Raw genomic sequence first — 23,072 nt, forward strand, 5'->3', positions numbered from 1 at the left:
GGCGCCCGACCTCAACATTCTCGACCTCGAAAGCCCGGCCTCACCATCCATCCGCCGCGGTCACATCCTTCTGCAACCCGACCGGGGACCATGCCCTGCTTCCGCTGCCAACAATTAATGCGCATGGCCTCTGCTGATCTCCGGCTCACTCAACAATCAATGCGCATGGACTCTGCTGATCTCCGGCTTACTCAACAATCAATGCGCATGGCCTCTGCTGATTTCTGGCTCACTCAACAATTAATGCGCATGCCATCTACGGATCTCAAGTCCTCCACGGCAAACAGCTGACCCGCTCGGCTATGTCCGATTAGCCACGACGACTCGTTGGCTCCAGCCTGATCTCCCGCGGTAAGGCATTAATTCACACGATCATGCATTAATTCATACGACATGCTCAATCATGACGGTAACCCGTTCGCCCCGTCACATCACAGGTAATCCTGTATCCCTCTATAAAAGGGGAACCCCTCCATCTTAGAGGGGGTTGGACTCTGAAACTCCGAAAACATATTTCTTCCTCTCCTCTCATACATTTGCCCCCTCTGACTTAGGCATCGGAAGGCCGGCGCCGGAAACCCTGGCTACCGGCTTTTTTGCAGGCCCCCCGGAGGACGCCGCCCGCCGACGGACCACCACCCGCCATCTCACGCCGGAGCTCCTCCTTCTCAGCCGACGGCCACCCCCGGATCCAATTTTCAGCAACAACATGCATGTGAATGAATTATACTAGCATCAGGGAAAAAGGTTTTCTACCATTGAATTATATACATTGACTTTGTTATATGAAACAAATATATGGGGCTTGAAAAATTGTAATCATATATAGGAGAAATAAGGAATATTTCATGGCTATGAATGTACAATGCTAAGTTAAGACTGAAGTCCCACTGGAACAGAACATGTTCTGGACTAATCTGGATATCATACTGATACTTGAACATTCTGCACATGCTGTTCCGGATTGATGGCTTTGTCCCTCATTACAGCAGGGGAGATCAGTTTCCACACTGCATGGTGACAGATATGAAGTGTCAGCTTACTTACTGAACAACATCAGTATGAAATGGAACTTCAAATACTGAATTTGTCTGATCAAACACTCAAGTAGAATGAAATCAATTTATAGTACCAAAACAATGAGGCTAATGCTGTTTTACTTAATTTGATTCGATTAGAAATTTCATGATTATTTTGGTTTATCAAATATTTATCTTTTTTTTTAGAAATACCAATTCTTTTTTTTTAGACTGTAAGAAAATGTGGTTTAAAGATAGTTCAAATATGATTGAAAAAATTCAAGACGTATGAGAAAATAATGAGTTATATGCTGCTTGTAGCCAACACACACACATATATATAGTCGGTGGACCTATGTTCTTTGTCATTCTAAAAATTAAAGGATCACAAAACACTAATCCTATATTCTTTTAAACAAAAAAATTCAAAGTTTGACAGTTAAAGAAAATGTTGAAATCTGGATAACAAAATATCACCAAGAACCTTTTTCTTTATTTCATTACCATTTACAAGGTGACAAGCTGCTATCTGAGTACATAAATCTCTAACAGGTTTATTTTATCTTAATTATTTTTATATAGGAGTCCGACTGATGAAACTATAGGAGTTTTGACAAGCACTGTTTTTATATGGTGTTATTAGTTAAAAAAGATATTTTACCAAGATAATATCCAATCCAAGTGAAAAATAAAGGAATATATATGAGCACTTACAATATATGCTGGCAGCAAACCATTCGTTGAGAATTTTCACCCATGTACTTGCCCAACCAACATCGATGCTCCATCTGATACAATGATAATAACGCTAAAAATCCAAATGATACGAAACCAACCTTCATACATATTAGGATACATTGAAAGCACATCTTGGTGAAGGATTTCTTACTTTCTAGTTGGTTGATCCATTTCCCAGCTAATGAATAGCATTGCAAAATACATTGCTCCCATAGAGAATATGAAGTGGAATATCTCATAACTATATGGAACATCATCGTCTTCTGATTGAATGTCATCCTTACGAAACTGAATAGCGAATTATTAAAAATCCATCGAATAATTAATTAAACTAAAGATACTTACTTCACAGAAACTCACCTGAAAAGATTGTGAATCAATCCCAGTTGAAAAAGTTGCCATTACAATTGCGCAGATAGCAATTAGAAAGCTCTACAGGGTAAGAATCATGGAGAAAGTATTACACTCAGCATGAATTTCAACATTTGAAAGACAACATTTAATTAACTACAACATCTATCATCCCGAATGATGAAATCTGTCCAGATAATCATATAATAGCATAAATTCAGAAGAAAGATTGATTGAGCATGAATCATAAATAGATTCAATATCCTGCAATGATGCACCTCACTAAGTTCCTTATCTTACAATTTCTTTAAATATTGATATACATAGACTATAGAAGTACAAATTGGTTTTCCATTTTTCCTTCTCAGATAAAATTGATATAGCAGCCAGTACAATGAAAACTACATCAAATCTCTTTGTTTAATATGTTCTCGAATATTTAATCATTCATTCCATATATTGCATTCAATTTTTGTCGCAATGCCTGTAGGAGTTAGAAAGCAACATTCTTCTATAGTACTATTGACGTTCATCATTAGATATAAAGCCATCTTTTTTCATCACAGGATCAAATTCTCATAATGATGCTTTTGGAGTAGTGATTTCTACAGAAGTAGCTCAAAGTCTAGCTAGCGCTCGTAACTATTGTTTGTTTACTAAAAGATTTCAAATTTGATGCTTAATCTTAGATTAAATGATAACAGTTCCTTCTTTTCTCACATTCTTGACAATCAAAAATAGCAGTTGTAAAGAAAACTTCAGATCCGTCTGTCACTAAGCGAACATTGACGCTGCAACTACTGTTTTAAGGTTTCATTGGTAATCAACTTTCTGTTTTAAACGGTTCGATAAATTATAAGTGGCTGATGCTAGGAATTATTTTAAGGTAGTACTATATCAGAGAAATGAAGAGTTACAGTAATAAGACTTATCATCTTGGGAGGATACTGATGCATCAGAAACTAGCAATGTTTAAAAATTTTCAGGAATATAACCTGTTCAACATCCACGAAATCAGTTACAGGCGCAAGCAAGATGTGATTAAGGTTATCTGAAGAAGGATACTAATAATGGGATGCTGATATATGGAAGCATGTTGTAATGGAGCAGGGATCATAGACAGGAGGATTCTTAGATGGAGACTATGTATCAGGAAGGAAAAATGATGCTAGTGAGTGCATGGAGAGCGTTGACATGAAGAAGAGGGTTAATAAAGTAAATGATGTTACTTAGGAGTTACACGATGAGTTGATCACAAGCAGCACAGAAGTAGACCGAGGCACAATGCAGTGAGAGCAAGCAATAACGGAGGTCTTACAAGATCTCTAAAGTGTAAATATCCGATAACTATGACATACCATGGCCATCAACGGCCTCATCATACAATCAAACAAAAGCAAAGATCTATCCTTCTTACCAGTATGGTAGTCCAGTCACCATCCTCAGCCATCATCTTTTTTGTGTTGCATTTCTGGGTGTGAGGTTCACTGTAATGGTGCAAGTCATGTTGTCAAGTACTTTAGTGCATTATACAAAATAAATTGCTGCTATCTTACTAGGGCACGCATGAATATATTATATATAAAGATATATAAGAAAGGTGTTACCACATAGTTTAAAATCTGGTATTAGCATCAAATATCAATATTGTATTATTAATGACAATAAATGCCAAATTTATCTTGAATAGTTAAAGCCCTTGATTTATCTCTAGAACATGACAATTTGTCATCTTAAAGCAACTAAAATGTCCTATATCAGTAAAGGGTTTTCGTAGAAGATCATGGCATGTTGCATATCTTTCAGCAAAGGCCCAACCTGCTGTACTTTTTTATCATTGTATATTTCTTGGATAATCTTTTACAGTTAAGAAGCATCCTCTATGAACTCTAGTCTTCTGAAGTATTAACTTGACCATATAGTCTTCTGAAGCATTAACATTTTAGGAGATGATGACAGGTAAATAGTATAGTAAGTTAAAAGATACTGCAAAATTAAGGGCATGAACCAAGTCTATAAAATGAAAGCATACCTTTGAATTGCAGACCAGCAAAGGAAAACAATGTACGAACACATGATTCCAGAAGATAAAAGGCCCCGATTAACCTGTTACATACAAAAGGGGTACTGAGACGTTCTTTTGGAACATTGCATACGCATTTTTAACTTCGTATCAACCATATAATTATAAGTTCCAACTAGATACATTCTTTGCATAAAACATGACTACAAACATAAGGATAACCAGAAGTATCATAGCCTATTTATATGTCAGTGCAATTTCGAAATCCATCTAGTTTGGGAATAAAAGAAAAAATTCTGTTCTGTTTCGAACCCCATCCTCTATGATATTTTCAGCAAAAAAAGAGTAAAAAGAAGAAAATTTGTGAAAAAGCAAGGATATTAAATCACGTCAAGGGGATAGAGACATCCTAAATCTTTGCATCAATTTTTTGATCTGATTGCTTGAATTACTAGCCCCTAGGGTTTATATGTTTTCAGGTTACTACAATTCAACTAACAAGAGAAAGATGTAATCCTAAAAATACCAGGAAAACTAAATAAAAAGAAATTGTGGAAAATAAATAAGTTTTGCTTAGGAGGTTTTCTTTTCAGATCAGGATTTGCATTGGTCTAAAGGCTTTCCTGAAAACTTTTGGTGATTTTCCCAAATGTTTCCATGATTTATTCAGTGGTTTGTTTTTATATTTGTGTTTATGCTTTATAGCTGATCCTTAAATCTTATAAAGCTTCAGAACTTCTGTTATCTTGGGCTGAAGCCCAAAGGTGGTTGCCCACCCTTGGACTAGCCATCCTACTGTACAAGTGAAGCATGGGGGTTTGACTAAACCAGCTCCTTACACTCTTTAGGTGTCCTAAAAATAGTGTACCACAAAAGACCGTTTCCATCATGTAGATGAAACCAAGTCTGCTTTCATGTTAACATACCCAGTTCAGATTCCATGAAGGGTGTCTTCACACCCTTTGGTTCTCTAACACTCATCTTGAGATAAAAGACCCACAAGATAATGGAAAACAGAGATCAAAATAGAGGCTCTTGAACCTTATTTTGTGAAAATAGACATGCTGTGCCATGTCATGCTGTGTCATTCACATGCTTAGACACATGCTACAGCCCATGATAAACAAAATGCATTACGCTGACTCATACCAATGTATGCCAATGTATATTAGATGCTCACAAGCTTACACCAGCTAGAACCTAGCACTAGAGACAAAATAAGGGTATCCCTGGACCATGCTTGTATCGTGGTGAGAATAGATTTCTTAACTTTGACTAGAATATATTGAGTAAATTAGGCTCAATTTGTACATGAGGATTTTATTGCAATAGGTGACGGATGAAATTCATGAAAGCTCTATTATATTTATTTTGGATACAACTGAAAAATCAAGAAAGCTCTGTTATGTTTGTTTTGACTAGAATTAAAAAAAAAAAATCTATTGATTGGATTACTAGAAGGGATGCATGCATGCATATACATATGTACATATTCAGATCTATATGTGTTTTAGATCACAATCAACAGTTTGAATTTTCAATTTATATGTCCCATCGTGTATTTTAGAACAATGGCACAACTGAAATTATCCATTCCTGCACCCACTTGATGCACAGGTAGGTGGTGCAAGTCAAGATATATAGTGTGATCTCCAAATAGGATGGACCATATTAATTTTGGAATCATTACTTTTTACCATTCTATTTAACCAACCATTATGTAGCTCTTCTGTGTGAATTTATGTATTCAAACATACGTATGAGCATATAACTGCTTTAGTGTTCCAATGTTATTCTGTGAAAGCAATAAAATGGTGTGGACATGTGTAGTAGGATATGCATCATAACCACTACTTAGTTAAGGCGGTACATTCTTCAGCTAGTTCTGTTATTTTTGGAGAAATAAACTACAGATTTACTCTTATGCCCCTTTCTACGAAAGCAATAGAATGGTGTGGACATGTGTAGTAGGGTATGCATCATAACCACTACTTAGTTAAGGTGGTATATGCTTCAACTAGTTCTATTATTTTTGGAGCGGATTGGCTCTTATGGCCCCTCACTACTGAATGCTAATGTTGCACTAAAAGGCATAAAAGTCAGTTTGTAGTTCGTTGCTATAGAAACAACAAGACTAGCTTTGACATCATCACCCCCCTTTAATTAAGGATATGATTGTTTCAACTTTCAACACCCTTCCTATATTGAAGTCTAGTGATATGGCTTAGGAGATATAACAATTATATTGTTACATCTTGGAAATCTTATTTAGCTAATGAGTGAATAGTAGGCATATTTGATCTTTGGGTTTAACTGTAAAAGGAATTCCTACTGCAGTTCACAATTCATATAAATGAAGTAATAAAGAGAATGTTCATAAAAGCATGTAACTAGCGCTTGAAAACTTCTGTAAGTGCTTATTTACTATTCTCTAGCTGTCTAGCATTTATGTCATGTGCCAGATCATATCCCTACTCAGTGTGAGAGGAAATTCTTAGCCTAGAATTTCATATCTGGATTAAGATTAACCAATTTTAAATAAGTAAAATTCAAGTTAATACAAAATTTGGCTCAAGAATGGCAATCATTCTTAAATAAACTACCTATCTTGAAGAAAGTAAGGGATTAAACAACAACATCGTGTCTACAGAAACATAGAAAACAGTGCTGGTGAAAATTCTCCATGGTTCATACCTTAGAATGTAATGATACAATCATCATTACTTTAACCAAGATTGCAGTCCATGTGATGAAGAATATGTTGATAGCGCAAGATGTATCCAGAGCATACATAATGTACATAAGAACAATCCCACAAAAAGAACCAAGGTAGAAAATGGTTGACAAGAACAGCCCAAAGAAGCCACTGAAGGTAATAAAAAGATTAATATTGCATCAAGCTCTAGAATTTAAATAAAATAATCTCATTTTTACGTGCAAAAGAATATCTGAAATGACAAAATAATTGTCATTTTTGGGAAAAAATCCTAGGATTTAAATAGCATGAATATCACAAAATATCATTTATCATAAGTTCTGCCGCAAATATCTAGGCTATATTGACCTCAATTTTATATATTAGAGAATATCCAATGCAGTTCTATCCATTTAATTAGATTTATATGTTAATGTTGGAATCCATGCCTAAAAACCATTTGCATCAAACACACAATATAGCATTTCATTTCAAAATTTGTTTTATGGATATGTTTTCATATTGGTATAAAAGGATACTGAAAAATGGCCTTGTGTTGTGAAAGGATGTACATCTTCTATTGGTTAAAATGAACAATGAGATTCAAGCTACACCATAGGGAGGATTTGTTTACTCTACTCGAATTATTTATAGTTATAGCTGAGTTTTTGTATGTCAAAGTATCTTTGCGATGCATAGTTCCTAGGCTCATTAGAGTGTTTAATCATCAAGAGCTTTGCACTTAGAAGAGATTCTCCTTCACTATGTAGTCAATGCCAAGTATTCACTTCCAAAAGCAGTAAAATTGGTAGGGAGGCACCAAGTTCTTCATGCAATAGTTTAAATGCGGCTGCTTAAACTCAAGAAATATTACTTTAATGTAGTATCAGTCCAGTCACTATGGATTATCACAGTGTTCAATAGTGCAATAAGTGGGACCAGGATGTGTGATCCATTTTAGGATATAAACCTACAAGAAACAATTTTCTGAATCTAGTGTTGAAATTATAATGCATGGCTTCATAAATATATATAAATGACTGTGAACTTATGAAAATGTCTAATCATGGTTTTTTTAAAAGATTGATTTCTAGATGATTGATGTACAATTGCATCATAATGCTCTTTGACTGCTCACTATATCGCTATACTATGCAATCTTCACCATATTTAGAGGGCCAATTAGTCACTCAATTTTATTTTCTTTGTTACTACAACGCTAGACTTATGCGCCCATAGTAGAGCTGAGTAGGTAGGTAATACTATCATTTGATGTTCCACACTTCCACTACTACCTTCTCTATGTTTTCTCTCATATATTGCTCATCTAGAAGCATCTTCAAAGTTATTGTGCTGGTTTTGGAAAGATGATCCAGCACTAAAATAGCATGGAACTTAATTTGCAAGGCTACTTGAGCTGTAAGTAAATGAAATAATTCATTGAAAGATCCAATAATCCTAAACTCAAATAACTGACCCTCTCATGTAGTGTGTGAATATCATAAATGTAACTGTAAGTCTTAGTGGGGGCGTTTGGTAACCCCAACAGGATCACCACGGTGATCTAAGATCCCCGGTGATCCGAATACTGGGGTGATTTGATCCCCAGTGATCTAAGATCACTGTGTTTGGTTGGCCATGATCCAGTGATTAAAAATCTCCAGATATCCATGAGTAACTTATTTGGTATGGTACGGGGATCCAAGATCACCGACCACATAATACCACAAATACCCCTGATATATCTTAAATAGATTTTTTATGTGTTTTTAATTCTCATAAATCAAAAATGTAAGTCAATATGCTAATTTCTATAATAGCTCCATAACTTTGTCACATATTCTACTTTTGCATGCATAAGTATGTATTACATACATGTGAACGTACATAATATGTAACCTTCCTTGTCACTCTCTATAAATCTACTGGCAATAGATTGAGGCTCTCCATTATACTGCACTAGCCTGGTATGGCCTGATAAACCTTAAATTGATGGATATTAGTCTTGTACCTTACTGTTGTGGCTGATGTGCATATATACAATTATACATCATAAGATGGCAACAATATTATCTGGAATCTTTGATTTATCTTAAAGTATGACACTTCAAAATGGGCCCACAAGAAGAAATTCTTAAATATTAAAGGGATCTAACATTGAGACACATATTTGCACTTGACATTCATACCCAAGTCCATGTAAATATCTGTACCTAAGATAATCTAGTAAACCACATAATGAACTTATCTATGAACTTATCTTTACCATGTCAAGCAAGAGCAGAATAGGAATAGGTTATCCCACAGCACTTCATGGTCAAGGTAAAGGGGCATTATGAGAAATTCACTCCATCTAACTAATAAAAATCCCATCCCACCATCTCCCCTTCGAGTACCCAAGCAGCAACTGCAACATCACAGCACAGCAACCATTCAACCCCAAGCAGGAAACTCTCCACCTCCCTTCCATCAAGGGGGAAGACTCGTAGCCAACTCCTGTTTCCGTTTTATACGGGGCCTTTGCTTCCTCAACTCTTAAGACATAGAAAACAGGGCAAGAAACCTCCCTACCCCGCCTCTCTCTCTCTCTCCCTCCTCTCCTCTCTTTATTTCATCGCAAGTCGGTGCCTTTTTGCCTTCTCCCTTCCTTCTGTAGTTATCTTCTCTTTGCCTCCCGAAAGATTTTCTTTGGGTGGAGACCTTCCTTTTTTATGGATCAATTCGGTCAAAAAAAAAGGTAAAAATGAACGCGATGGAGAAAGAAGCAGACATGCCTGGATCCTTGAGGCCTCTCAGATCCCTGCCAGAAGTCGCCGTCGACGGCCGCTTGTCGCCTTCGGACGCCTGGTAAAAACGAACACGATGGAGAAAGGAGAGCAAAGAGATGGGAGAGATCGAAGCGAAGATAGGGAAGAGGTAACGACTCAAGCATAAAAAATAGTTGAGGGGTATTTTGGTCTATAATTTTCAACCTATGATCATTACCCTAGGGTAATCTTGGATTTCCGACCTCAAGGATGGGTACCCCATCACCGGGTTGGGCGGTGATTTGAGAAGTGGAGGTAATTTAGCATCACCGCCACGTTGGATCACTGTGGTGCAACCAAACGCAGTGATCTCATCATCTTTGCACCACAGTGATCTCATCATCTCCACCTCCATCACCCTTAATCCTGGGCCGATCACCCCATACCAAACGCCCCCAGTAGTGTATGTGTTTGCGGTGATTTGATCACCATAAATCATAAACAAGCCAGAAATCTAATGACAGTAAGCCTTTATAGTAGTTTCCAGTAAACAGAAGGGTGTGATCTATCCTTTTCCTCCTTTCGATAATGGATAGATGGACAAAATCAGGCTACTTTCTCTTTTTATGGACAGATTTGATCATCCAATTGCTGCAAGTCCTTCAAATAGATAAATGGACCAGATTGCTCTGTTTCATCTATTTAATAGACAAATCCAACCACCCAATGGCTGCCAAAAAAAGCCTTTCTAATAAATAAATGGGTTAGATCAGCACATTTTGTCTATATTAGGAGACAAAAAGCTTCTCTACTAAATAAACAGACCAGATTTTATCTTAAAGGAAGCAACCGATCATCTAACGGTTCCTAAAGCCACATCTAATGATATATGGACCAGATTGGATTGTCTCATCTATTTAGTGGACAAAGCAGAATATCCAAGAGCTACAAAAAGCAAGTTCATGAATCTTGTGTTTGGAAAAAGATACACCCTAATGCAATAAGCAAGTGTGATCCTCATGCGTTGAAGCAAGTATATGGCTTCTTAAAGGTAATAATCCTGAGAGGGCTCAGATGATTTTCTTGGTAACCAAGGAAGTATAAGTTAAGATAGATATGATACCTGCAAAACTTACCAATTAAAACTTAACTTCGAGTGTACCTTTAAATAAAGGATGTTTGCAGTTACGAGTACCAGCATAGATATCTGTATTCTAGGTACCTTATCCATATGGTATTGACCAGTATGCCACAGTATGGTAGTGTTCCAATTCATGATAATGCCTCCATGTGTTGGCATGGCAAAGATCAGGTTACTACAGGTATTGGCAAGGCACTGGTACAGGGACTATAATTGGTACCTTGGTGGTACGATGTGGTACTTAAATCCTTGTCTAGGACCATGCTCATCAATATAATCAAAAAAGTTTGAAATCCAGCAGTTAATGCCAATTTTGGTTGGTTTATGATTTGTAGTTTAGTTTGGGCCTTAGTTTGGTCCCAAGACCATACAGGTATGAAGAGACAGATTAGGGCAAGAGCATGTGATCTTGTCAAGGGCCACAAGGCTTTATGTAGAAAGAAACCAAGTTGAAAATCCTTATTCTAGGATTTAGAGCTTGTCCAAAAGTCATTCAGCTGGATGCTGCGACTGATAATTGTCATCCACATCTATTGTTCATTATCAAAGGGAGTCGTAAGGACCAAAACAATCTTTCTAATTTCAGTACCTCTCTACAGTCATGCCCTTGATGACTATTAGATCCAGAATGCCAAGCATATAAGGAGGCTATTTATCAGTTGGTTAGATGGTGAATCATGTCCCTTGGAGGAAGTGGTGTATGATGCTTTTATCCCTATATGCTAAGCAAAAATAGTTCTTTTGGCGTTCTAAACAAAATATTAGACAATTATTGTCAATTGCAAATACTCAAAAACTCAATACTCATTGTTTATACTTATTTGTCATTATCCATAAAAATTCAAAACCATAGTAATTAAGAATATAAAGAGGGAGGAAGAAAATTAAATGCATTGTTGTGATTGTGGAGATAATGTTTTACCATTTTTTTGACTGCAAATCTGGCATCCATTTACTATCGCACCATGAGAGGAAGTGAATCAAGCTTATGAGTTGGAGAAGAAGAAATATCCTATATAATTAAAAGCAAAATAGGTCAAATATGCATTAAACATCCTGTAAATTTTCATTCATGAGAACATAATGGCTATAAACTAACCATCTTAAAGACAAAAGTCAATAAATACTTCTTCAGGATTCCTAGAAAAGAAAGGAATAGAAAACCATCATAGTGAATTTATGAAATATGCATGTTCTATATATTGTCTTATATTAGAGTTCAATAAATTTGGTGCGGTTTCTTCATTCATAGGTGGCAACATATATGATGTGCGTATTGGTTTTGACTCTGCTATAATAAAATAACTCATAGAATCCAACAAGACTCTTTACATTTCACAATAATAAAGTATTGAGGCAGGTTCTCCATCTCGGTACCAGACCCCGTATCGATGTCATACTAGCATAGTGTCAGTACAATACCGTATAGTACGATCCGTACCGTCCGGTTCGGACTGGTACAGCATACCATCCGTGAGTATTGCATGCAAATCATCTCCTACATCCTCCATTTGACCCATTTCCAAGTATCAACATTCTGCCATTGCCGACCTCCCTATCCCTAGTACCAACCAGAAAGTATCATGCGTCTTCGGCTACCCAAGACCCTCAATGAGCTCCCACCTAGCACCATCCTATGGCTTAAGCTTCAGGATGCACTAATCAGCCAACCTGTGATCTGATATCTAGAATTGTCAGCTAATAAACTACTTTGCATTAAGAAGGATGAAAGTTTCATGCCAATCACCTATCAGCCAAAGGGACCAGTAACCCGAAGATGCCTTTTGATGGCAAGTCCTAGCCTCTGGCCTATCACTTGCCTCTTCTTTTTGTGCTACAAAAATTTTTAACATTTAGCTTTTTGCTCCAATTCCTTTTTGGTTAGACATTCATTATCAAATGTTCACTCAATTTGAATTTATTCTCATTGTCTCTTTGATATCTGTTTTTTCTTAATATACACATTAAGTTCAGAAATCATATTCAAGTTATAGCATTATCTATAAAATTTTGTGAGATATTTATACACATTCCTAAACCTAGTGATAGTTTATGCTATATTAATCTCCAAGTTCAAAATTTTCAGTATTTTAATTCATGTTTACAAGTTTTATAATTTTTTATCTATTTCCCTATAGAGTTATAATCATCAAGAGCCAATAGTTGAAATACATTGCTTATGCTTTGTTATTGAATATATAGTTCAGATGAGGAGACTTGTTTTTTTGTTTTAAATCCCAATTCAAGGTCACATTCCAAGCCATATACATGGAACGAGTCTAGGCACACTAGCTGAAGCTGGATTGCACCATTTAACTCAATTTGTGCATTGCACACTCATGCCCATACTCAGAGTATGACCAAGCTAAATTCTCAAAGTCAACTATTGGATATCCTAGCATCATAATGATCGGGATACAGGACAGGCCTCATAGAGAGGTAGGGCCTTACCAACTAAACTAAGGATTGGTTAACAAAATTAAATAACCCTCAAGCCTCTTCCCGCCTCCCCCCTCCCCCTCACAAAGACAGCCACCACAACAAAAGAGACATCATGGTTCCATCCCTGCATTACGGTATGGTACCAATGGGTGTAGGGTGCTGGTATCTTACCAGTATGATACAGTACAAGCACCATAGAAGGGACCAGCATCATATGGTACTTTAGTCCTTATTGAACCCTATATTTAGCAAGACATGTACCAGCTATCCTTTAGAGCATCATAAGTTGAATCCCAAGCTAAAGAAGATAAAAATAATATCATTCAGCATCTTGTTAAGACAAAAATGTATACATAGCTGTAAGCATGACAGAACCTATAGGAGATCAAATGTCGTGACAACCTACCTACAGATCATCCTTTTCTAAGCTAACTATACTGTTCAGCATGTATCTGTGGGCCTGCAAACTTAAGCATGTTTGACATATGTATCTTATGTGGGTCATGCATTTGACATATTGAAACACAAAATTAAATTATCTAGGATTCTAGGTAGTGACTTGTCAATAATATACATAAAAGACATGTAACTGTAACGGAACATCTTTTGGAAAAGTGGCAACTTATCATTAATTGTAATTAAAACTATTTTCTTTAATCACTTCTTGATTTATGCTTTTGATCAAATTCAAATTCTACATTAGCAATTTCGATGGAAAATTCTGTAAGTGTGAAAATTTGCAGAAGACAGATAAAATATATAAATTTAATTGTCATAAAATAAGATTATAACTGCAATTTCAAATTCAAATTACACATGTATGCATTTAGAACATGTATTTTGCATTATTAGAATTTACATAAATAAGAAGTGCATGGAAGGATTACAAAATTACCCTGCACCTACGTGAGCAAGTTGACCTGCACAAAGAAAAAGGTAAAATAGCTGTTATCTCCTGTCCTTTTTTCCCCTAGAAGATTTTTTTGGTTCTTGTTTTCCTAGCTTCATGGTGGATAGAGAAATAAAACCCATACACACACAACTTATTAATTTACACATGCTGTATTCTCAGTAAATTAGCTTCCTAATGTCAAAAGGTGGAAGGACATACAGAAAATTTGAAATTTTGTTAAAGGTTTATATATTAGCAGCTCTGCATAAAATCCAACAACTTAGCATCCTTCTGACGTTATGAATTGTGATGCAAAAAAACATGGAAAAAATTGGCATAACAATAAAACAGTTTTGTAGATTAAATAAGAACAGGAAAAAAACCTCCATGATCTAGAGAAACTGCATAAACTGTTTCACTTAAATTAAATGATACAATTACATTCAGTAAAATAAATGTCACGCTCGATAACTTCTTAGCATACCATATAATTGGATGAAACCTGAAGGGATGATGAATGGAACCATCACTGACAATAGATATATAGCAACCTTTAAAGCCCAACATCTAGAATGCCATGAGTTGCGAGCTTCTTGCAGCTTCTCAGCTCTAAGTGTAGTGACAAACATAGATGAAAAAAATATCTGAAAATATTTGTCAAGGTTCCTAATAGATTAACTTTTCAGAAGTTTATACCCATTGAACCATTTCTTCCACAAAATGCAAGTGTGGAATTACAGCCATGAAGGACTTTATTTGAAACAATTAGTATGTCATATTCTGATAATAATGATAATGAATAGCTATATACAAGACTTTAGCTAGAAGAAAACTGGAAGCTCATTGAATTGTATTTATTGAAGGATATGAAGCACCCTAAGCTTATACGAAGCACGCCTGCAGCATGAAAACATTCATCACCATCAATTCCACATACTGTAATATCTGGAAAGATAATTAAAACATAAAAACATGATTTAAATGATAATAAGCTTGTAAATCGTATGGCACATCTCCTTCTCAAACTTTCTATTTATGATCCACCATGTGGTTAGGAAGGGAAGAAGTTTGTTACTGTAAATATATTGGATTAGTGCCCAATGTGAGATAAGCAGCCTAAAAATTAAAAGTGCTACTCTTCCCAGATTGATTGAACTAACTGTTTTTTAATAAAATAAGGAAATGCATTATAGCAGATTACAACTAAAAGATACTCTTTTCCCAAAATAAAAGAAAGGTATTTAATATACCAGTGTAAATATATCGGGTTGCTTCCCAATGTGAGATAAGCAACCTAAAAATTAAAAATGTTATTCTTCCAAGATTAATTGAGCTAACTGTTTTTTAGTAAAATAAGGAAATGGATTATAGCAGATTACAATTACAAAGATACACTTTTCTCAAAGGAAACTTAGAAAGGTATTTAATATACGCATGATATATCTGTAAAAGCATGCATTATTCATTTTCCTTTCAAAACAAAATTATTTATTCATTGAACTAGTACTGTTGTGATAATTAAAGATGGTTCAAGAGAAGAAAATTTTAATATCGAGGAAGTTTTGTGTACATTATAATTTGGTTATGGATAAGAAAGAATTGCAAAGGATTTATCCATTCCATATGCAAAGTTCGGAACTATTAGCCAATAAGTAGCTGATCTGAGTATAAAGATCACAGCTTAGAGTAATCTTCATATTAGTTATGAAGTGCATATCAAAATTATTAACTAAAGCATGAACTTATTTAATATAGTTGTCAAAGGCTCAATAGGAAGAGGCATACATGATGGACTGGATAGTGACCTACAATGAAGAATATGAAGAAATTTGTGCCCGTAGTCACGAACAAACCAGGCCAATAAATTTGTTAGAAAAAATATAAAACCATATATGTATCGAGCTTGCAAAGATTGTTTTCTTTTGACCGAATATATTGCACTTTCTTGTTTTGCAAATATCGATTGCTCCCAACTCCGTATTTCCTCACTCCTGTCACCTTCTACCAGAATATTTTCAGCTGGCTCATCAGGCTTTCTCATTCTGCAAACAAACAATGCAAAAGATTAATGATATGTAATATTGGAATTTTTTTTTCAATTATCTGAGATAATCTAGAGTATTTGGGTTGGGGTCATGAAAGGACTAGAACATGGATAATAAGGGGAATTCAGTGACAAGATGTGGCCACTGGGTTATGCCATCATTGAAGTGTCACAAACCACCTTTTTTATATATTCCTGATTCAGACTCCACCAAACACCCATCTCTGTTTTTGATAACTAGAGTCGTTGATTAAGGGCCCTCATTTTCCTTAACTTAGGGGGTCACCCACAATCTAAACTTGGACAAATAAAAATTAGGTCCATGATATATAGAATAATTCCTAGCAAATTTCAAGATCAATGCAGTGGGTCTGGTGACTAATTTAGTGCAAGTGACAAGCTGAGGTGTTGCTTGAACTTTGCACACACATAGTCAAGAGAGAAAGCAAGAGCCTCAAGGGGAGGTGTAAGAGAGAATGCAGATTGAACAAGATTTTCATTCTTTCCTAGGGTCTTGATGAAATTTGAGCCAAAATGAGCTTAGTATATTAAAGGTTATCGATTCTTAAAATTTTAAAGCTTTAAAAATATCTAAAAGATGTATAAAGGATTTGACATGGCTTGGATGGATAGTGTCAAGGCAAAGACAGTCTTTTTCATCACAATGCTAATCTTTAATGCCCATCACAATTCTTTCCAAAAAGCACCTTGCTGATTCTTAAACACCACCATACTTGAAAACCCCAACCAAAAATTAAGAAAACCATTAAAACAAGCAACTTCCTTTATCCAAGAAACAACACATCAAACAGAACTCATGTTTCACCGTCAGTGTCCATTTTTTTAGGATTAAACCAATAATAAATAATCGAATCCTCAATTCTCATCAAACATAGATTCAAAAATCCCAACGAGCAGCATATTTATTCAATTATTCCAGAAAAACAACATACTTGTAAAACAGAAAACGTAAAAAAGGAGAAAAAACATGTAACTTTTTCAATTGAAAGCCGAAAGAATTACAAAAGGTCATAAAAAGAAGAACGATAGAGTTGGGTAATAAAGAACTCACATTGTTCGAAGTTGAATACAATAAACCAGCGATACCAAAAACGCAGCTGCTCTTCTTCAACTCTTCCCCTCCCTCCCTTTCAATCCCTTCAAGTAACAGCCTTGGTCCGCGGTGGGCCCCCAACATCCTTCGGCAAATCGGCAAAATTACCGAAAGACCAAGAAACCCACTGGATATCAAAACAATCTGATCCGTTCTAGAGATCTCGCGAACCATGAAGTGTCAGCCATCGGATCGGGGGCAAGATAAGGGACCGACCAATCGAACGGTTGCGATTTGATTAGTAGGGACGGAGAGGGAGAGGTGTACGTTGGCCCACCCAAGGCTAGTCGGGGTGTCTTCTAGAAACGAGACATCAGTGACCGTCGGGCAGATCGCTCAGAATTTTTTGTTTAACGTTGTTGCCCAAAAGAAACCTCAATTCGAATCCTTTCTTTTAGTACTCTTCAGTCGATTGTTAGTGGCTGGCGGTGGCACGGGAGATGGATTTGAAAAGGTTGGTGAGGTTTGGTGAATTGTTTGTGAATGTTTGCGTGCAAGTTAGTTTGATTTCAAAACCTTTTTCTTGTTAGAGTAGCATGTAGCTAAAGAAGATTTGAAACTTTGAGATGGGTATTTCGTGAGGGGCACATTAAAATACGTTATTAGGTCGAGCACTTGCGAGGGATTTTAGGGGCTTAGTTGAACTTGGACATGCAAGTCATGGTAGGAGACATTATATCAATGTCTAGTATATTGAGCCTTGAGGTAATTCTATAAAGTTGCAATCAAGGTTCACCGTACCGATATCGGTAGGCATACCGATAGATGTACTGGTTGCCTACTGGACCGATATGCTTCGGTTCGTATCGGAACCGGTCCAGCATGAATCAATAGATTTTTTTTATGTTTTCGTTTTCACATCCGCGCGCGGACACGTGGGATAAATGCTACAGAAGCGCGTGGGCCTTTCGGCCACGCGCTTTCCCACCACACCACATAAAAAAAAAATTACGTATTGGTACCAGCTTAAGAACAGCTAGAACCAGTTTCCACGCTGTCCGAATATCAGTTCTAGTACAAACCCGTATTGGGCCGAACCGGCCGGTACGGACTGGTTCGACAGATCTTGGTTGTAATACTTGGATTATGATTTTACTACTATTCTTTTTAATTTTAACAGAACTTGAGTATTAATACCGGTGCATCGTAATTTCATTAACTATGATTTCTATAAAAAAAAATTTGTACAATTACTTGAGTATAATACAATATTCTTTCTGCATTGCTTTTTTTCATTTTATTTTTCATTAAGAAAATATGGTACAAGTGCCACCTTTTAAGCAATGGTTGTCTTGGTCGATGGCTGACTTGGATGGTTGGGGAGAAGAAATACAAATGAGTAGAGTAGTAGTAAACTAGTAAACTGCTTGGGTTTGTATATACATCCATATATATCTATATATACCTATCTATCTATCTGTCCATCTACCTAGCTATATATATATAGAAATCCAAACTTGTCTTGTTTGTTTAATTGACCAGTACGTTATCAATCTAAGCCCAACCTTTTATTTAGTTTTGCAACTTAATTTTCTTTTTTAGCAAATTTTCAAGCACAAATTGTTAAACTCCTTTCTTTTCAACAAAAAAGTTTAACTATTTATTCATTACCAAATATCAATGCATTTCCATCACTATAGTCACGTATGACTGCATAGTTGAATCTCAAACTTCAAATCCTACGTTACAAATATCATTATATTTTTTAGCAAATTAAGGAAACCTATTATATTATTTTATTGATAAATAAAATGAAGTACAAATAGAAGCCAAAAAATGAGAAAGCAAAAAAAAGAAAGGAAAAGACAAAGATAAACAGAGGAGACGAAGGGGGGACATAGGATGTCCAAGCCTAAGAAACCATACAATCCAATATCAGTCCAATGAATAAAATCTGATCTAGTACAATTCCAGTTTAAACAGAGCATCGAGATAGCAACTATCCCGACCTAAATGGCCCACTATACTTTTTTTCCCCCAAAATTTCTAACAAAAACATGCCAGTTCGCATATTTTCTTCGTAAATGTGAGTGAGTGCTTACAAGTATATTGCTCCGTGGTAAACACAATTTCTATAGTTGGGTGCATATTGTGCCAGGTTGATAAGATATTATTGCCTACACTACATGCAGGCAGCCAATCACGGTCATTGATTTCTGTGGGCTTTATTCATCAAATATGTCCATCATCATAGGAACCAGCGGTTGTGACTAGCTGCAAGCATGGCCATATTAGGCAATAATTTTTTCTAGATTGACTAGGGCAATAAAATGCTTGAGTATAAATTAATTGTTGTGACAACCCAGTGAAGATAACTATACAGTTTCCAATAGTAAAAGAATGAAGGGATCTATCCGTTGGTTGATATGAATTTACTACATAAGAACTTATCTGTACAACATATAAATAAGAGAATCAAGTTCTGCAAACTCTCTTGAACCGAAAAAAGGAGATAAACTGTATATTAAATGGTGGCTATTTTTAGCAAAATATCTATTTTCTATCATACCTTGACATGGATTGGGCGACATAACTTAATCATGTCCAAAAGTTGGGAGTTTGGTCGTGCCCCGATGGTAGATTGCTGTTGAGATACATTTTGCATCGTTGGACGAGAAAGCGGGTTGTTATCCAAACATGGGAATGTCGTCATAACTACTTTCACGGGTCTAATATATCTTTCAGAAAGATGTTTTCACTAACTGGAGAAGATAAAGTAGAGATAAGATCTCTTGGATACTTTCCCATTACAATCTCAAGTGCTACTACTCCAAAACTATATACATCACATTTCTCAATAACCCTCATTGTGTATGCAAACTCTGCAACAGCTATGGAAAAATATATAATCAAAGTTTTATTGTCAACCACTTCTAATAGAGCTAGTTTCGCCCATTTAGTTAATTCTAGAGTCTACTTGTAACTGCAACATAAGGTATCTTGTAAACTTCAAAACATTCTCAAAATTGTGTATGTCCTCACGAAAGCAAGTCAGCATATAATCAATAGTTTACCATGTATTATATAGTCTAGGACAAATTATAGCTTTGAAAATGTAATAGTATTAAAAGTTAAACAAGCATATCTTCATATCAACTTGGTCACATGAATGTCATGGAGAGTAACATGCAATTAGCTAATTCTAATAAGAACAAGAAAGAAACAATAACTCTTTTTGAGGAAAAAATTGTACTATTTCTTTGAGGAGCATGGAAGTGTGTGATGCATTGATAAGTTACCATGGTCATAGATATGTTACTTTTTTTTTCTATAGACATAAACCTAAAGATGCTCTTAACATATCTTGAACAATGTATTAAAAATTATAAACAAATTTGTAAGGCCATTGTTCTTACATTACAAAAATAGAATTGCAGTATACCTGGGGCTAAATATCCTATTGTGCCTGCAAGCATACTCCAGTTAAATGAATCAGGCTTTAGAAGTCTAACACTACCAAAGTTAGGAATACAAGACTTGTATTTTGAATCAAGTAGAATATTATTACTTGTTATGTCTTGGTGCACTAATGGCAAAGCACAATCATGGTTGCATGTATGATAGAGCATGAGCAATATGTTTTACAGTGTCCACTCTCTTAGACCAAACCAATTCAGTGGCACCTTCACTTTGGAGAGTATTTGCCAAGCTCTCTCCATGTATTCACAAACAAAAAACTTATGTCGAGCACTGGAGCAAAAACCATAAAGCTTCACAATATTCCGATGTTGGATCTAGGTTAGTGTCCGAACTTCGTTCCAAAAAGTTTGTGATGTAGCACCAGTGCGGGGGAAGAGGAGAAGAAGGAAGAACAAGAGAAGGAGAAGGAAGAATAGGTTGTAGAGACGCAGGAAGAATAGAGAAGGAGAGGAGAAGAAGAGAAGAAAGAACGTAGGGAAAAGAAATTCTTAATCATTCATTAAACCCTAATCATGAAAATAGTTCCCTATATATAGGGCCCAAATACACAACTTGCATAAACCCCCCTTACACAGAAATAAATCCTAATGAACCCACAAATAACACAAATAAGCCCTAAAATGCAAATAAGCCCAGAAATAAAATAAACCACAAATAAACCCTAGAATGCAAATAAGCCCAAAAATAAAATAATAAAATAAATATGCAAATAAACGAGTCTGGCTCAATCCGGGGGCTCAGGATCATCTGGATGAAGGGCTCTGATGTCCCCATCAACTCCTCCCGGGTGAGAAAAACTCGACCCCGTCGAGTACAGGTCTGGCCGGCTGTCATACTGCTCCAGAAGATCGGGGTCAATGCGCTGCAACTGTGCTTTGGAAATCCACGTCACATCAGACTTTGGTCGACCTTTCCACCGAACAAGGTAACGTTGGTAACCACCGTTCCTGCTTGAAATAACCTGCTCATCCAATATATGTTCTATTTGTTCTCTGCGTGCATGAAATTTGGGAGGTGGTGGCTCAACAGCAGGTAATAGGGCAGGGTGTCCAACATGGGCAGGTATAGCAATAAAGGGGTCAGAAGGCAGGAATATTATCTTTTTGTATGGGACTAAATCTTCAATATTAAATGTCGCACTAATCCCATAGTTGAGGATGATAGTGTTATTTTGATGATTAACAAGCAATTATCTAGAGTATGCTATAAGTTAAATTGATACTTCATTTATAAGTTCATTACTCTCAGTATATTTGGTTAATTGAAAATAGATACATGACCTTGTTCATTTGAATGAATCTAACCTTGAGAATGCAGCAAAGTGTGGATTGAGTCGACCCAAAGGTTGATTGGGTCAACCCCGGCACATCAAGAAATCATTTGGCACACTCCTGCAAAAATGGCACAAATGAACAGTGAGTTGGGTCGACCCAAGGTAAGCATGAGTCGACCCAACCTTGAAGAACCTCAAAAACACAACTGAAGAATACTCTCTGGATTTACTGAGAGGGTCGACCCAAACAGTGGTTGAGTCGACCCAAGCTTGAGTCGACCCAAACCCTGAGAGGGTCGACCCAAAGGCAAGACAGAAAGACAGACAGAAAATGGTTCTCTGGAATTACTGAGAGGGTCGACCCAAGAAGAAGTTGAGTCGACCCAAGTGGACTTTGAGTCGACCCAAAGAATGGTTGGGTCGACCCATGGGAAGGAAGGCTGAAATTGAAGTTTCTGTGGTTTCTGAGAGGGTCGACCCAAGGAATGTTTGAGTCGACCCAAGGCAAAGTTGGGTCGACCCAAGGACAGGTTGAGCCGACCCAAACACGGGCTGAACAGTAACGGCTAGTTCTGCAACTGTACTTTTTGTCCTTCCCAAGGTGAGTAACGGCTAGTTTTTCAAATCTAACCATTGGGACTTGTCCTAAGAAGGTGGGAAGCTATTTAAAGGGGCACTATTCATCAGAGAGAACAACTTTTGAGTGGAATATCAAAGAGTACCCAAGAATACAAAAGTGCCCTAATTTTCTTCATCAAGAGCTTCATTCAAGAATCAAAGAAAGAGATTGAGCAGATTCAAAGAGGCATCAAGAGCTCCATCCCCCTTAAAGTGTGAAGCATCCTTGACAAAGAAGAGCAAAGCGACTTCAAAGCGATAAATACTTTCTAACTCTTCCTTGTAACTTATATTGTTTCATATGCTAATTTAGGAGTTTGAATCTTTCCTTTTGTTATTAAACACTTTGTAAAGGTTCGTTGGTGAGCCCGCAAAACCAACAAAGGTTTTTGGTGAACCCGGAAAACCAAAGTGTATAGGTTCGTTGGTGAGCCCGTAAAACCAACAAAGGTTTTTGGTGAACCCGGAAAACCAAAGTGTATAGGTTCGTTGGTGAGCCCGTAAAACCAACAAAGGTTTTTGGATTGTGAGCCCGGAAAACAATCCAACTGTAAT

General features: G+C 36.4%; 1 protein-coding gene across 6 annotated transcripts in view; it reads right to left on the bottom strand.

Annotated features, from left to right (window-relative positions):
- Window positions 1-724: 724 nt before the first annotated feature.
- LOC103698297 (probable serine incorporator) overlaps window positions 725-23,072 on the bottom strand; it is a 69,700-nt gene continuing 47,352 nt past the window's right edge. The window contains exons 1-13 of one of the 6 annotated variants that reach the window (XM_039116659.1): window positions 19,716-19,990; window positions 15,858-16,090; window positions 14,917-14,993; window positions 14,533-14,692; window positions 14,052-14,076; window positions 11,637-11,726; window positions 6,826-6,997; window positions 4,141-4,214; window positions 3,526-3,595; window positions 2,118-2,189; window positions 1,909-2,045; window positions 1,734-1,807; window positions 749-1,010 (exon numbers count right to left, since the gene is read on the bottom strand). In XM_039116659.1, the coding sequence (XP_038972587.1) occupies window positions 925-1,010; window positions 1,734-1,807; window positions 1,909-2,045; window positions 2,118-2,189; window positions 3,526-3,595; window positions 4,141-4,214; window positions 6,826-6,997; window positions 11,637-11,726; window positions 14,052-14,076; window positions 14,533-14,692; window positions 14,917-14,993; window positions 15,858-16,090; window positions 19,716-19,723 (1,278 nt within the window). In that variant the 5' untranslated portion in view covers window positions 19,724-19,990 and the 3' untranslated portion in view covers window positions 749-924. Of the gene's footprint in view, window positions 1,011-1,733; window positions 1,808-1,908; window positions 2,046-2,117; window positions 2,190-3,525; window positions 3,596-4,140; window positions 4,215-6,825; window positions 6,998-11,636; window positions 11,727-14,051; window positions 14,077-14,532; window positions 14,693-14,916; window positions 14,994-15,833; window positions 16,091-17,164; window positions 17,244-19,715; window positions 19,991-23,072 lie in introns of those variants that run through there. The other 5 variants (XM_039116663.1, XM_039116660.1, XM_039116658.1 and 2 more) reach the window with 5 other exon arrangements.

Source organism: Phoenix dactylifera, unplaced genomic scaffold, assembly GCF_009389715.1.
Source record: "Phoenix dactylifera cultivar Barhee BC4 unplaced genomic scaffold, palm_55x_up_171113_PBpolish2nd_filt_p 000117F, whole genome shotgun sequence".
NCBI lineage: Eukaryota > Viridiplantae > Streptophyta > Magnoliopsida > Arecales > Arecaceae > Phoenix > Phoenix dactylifera.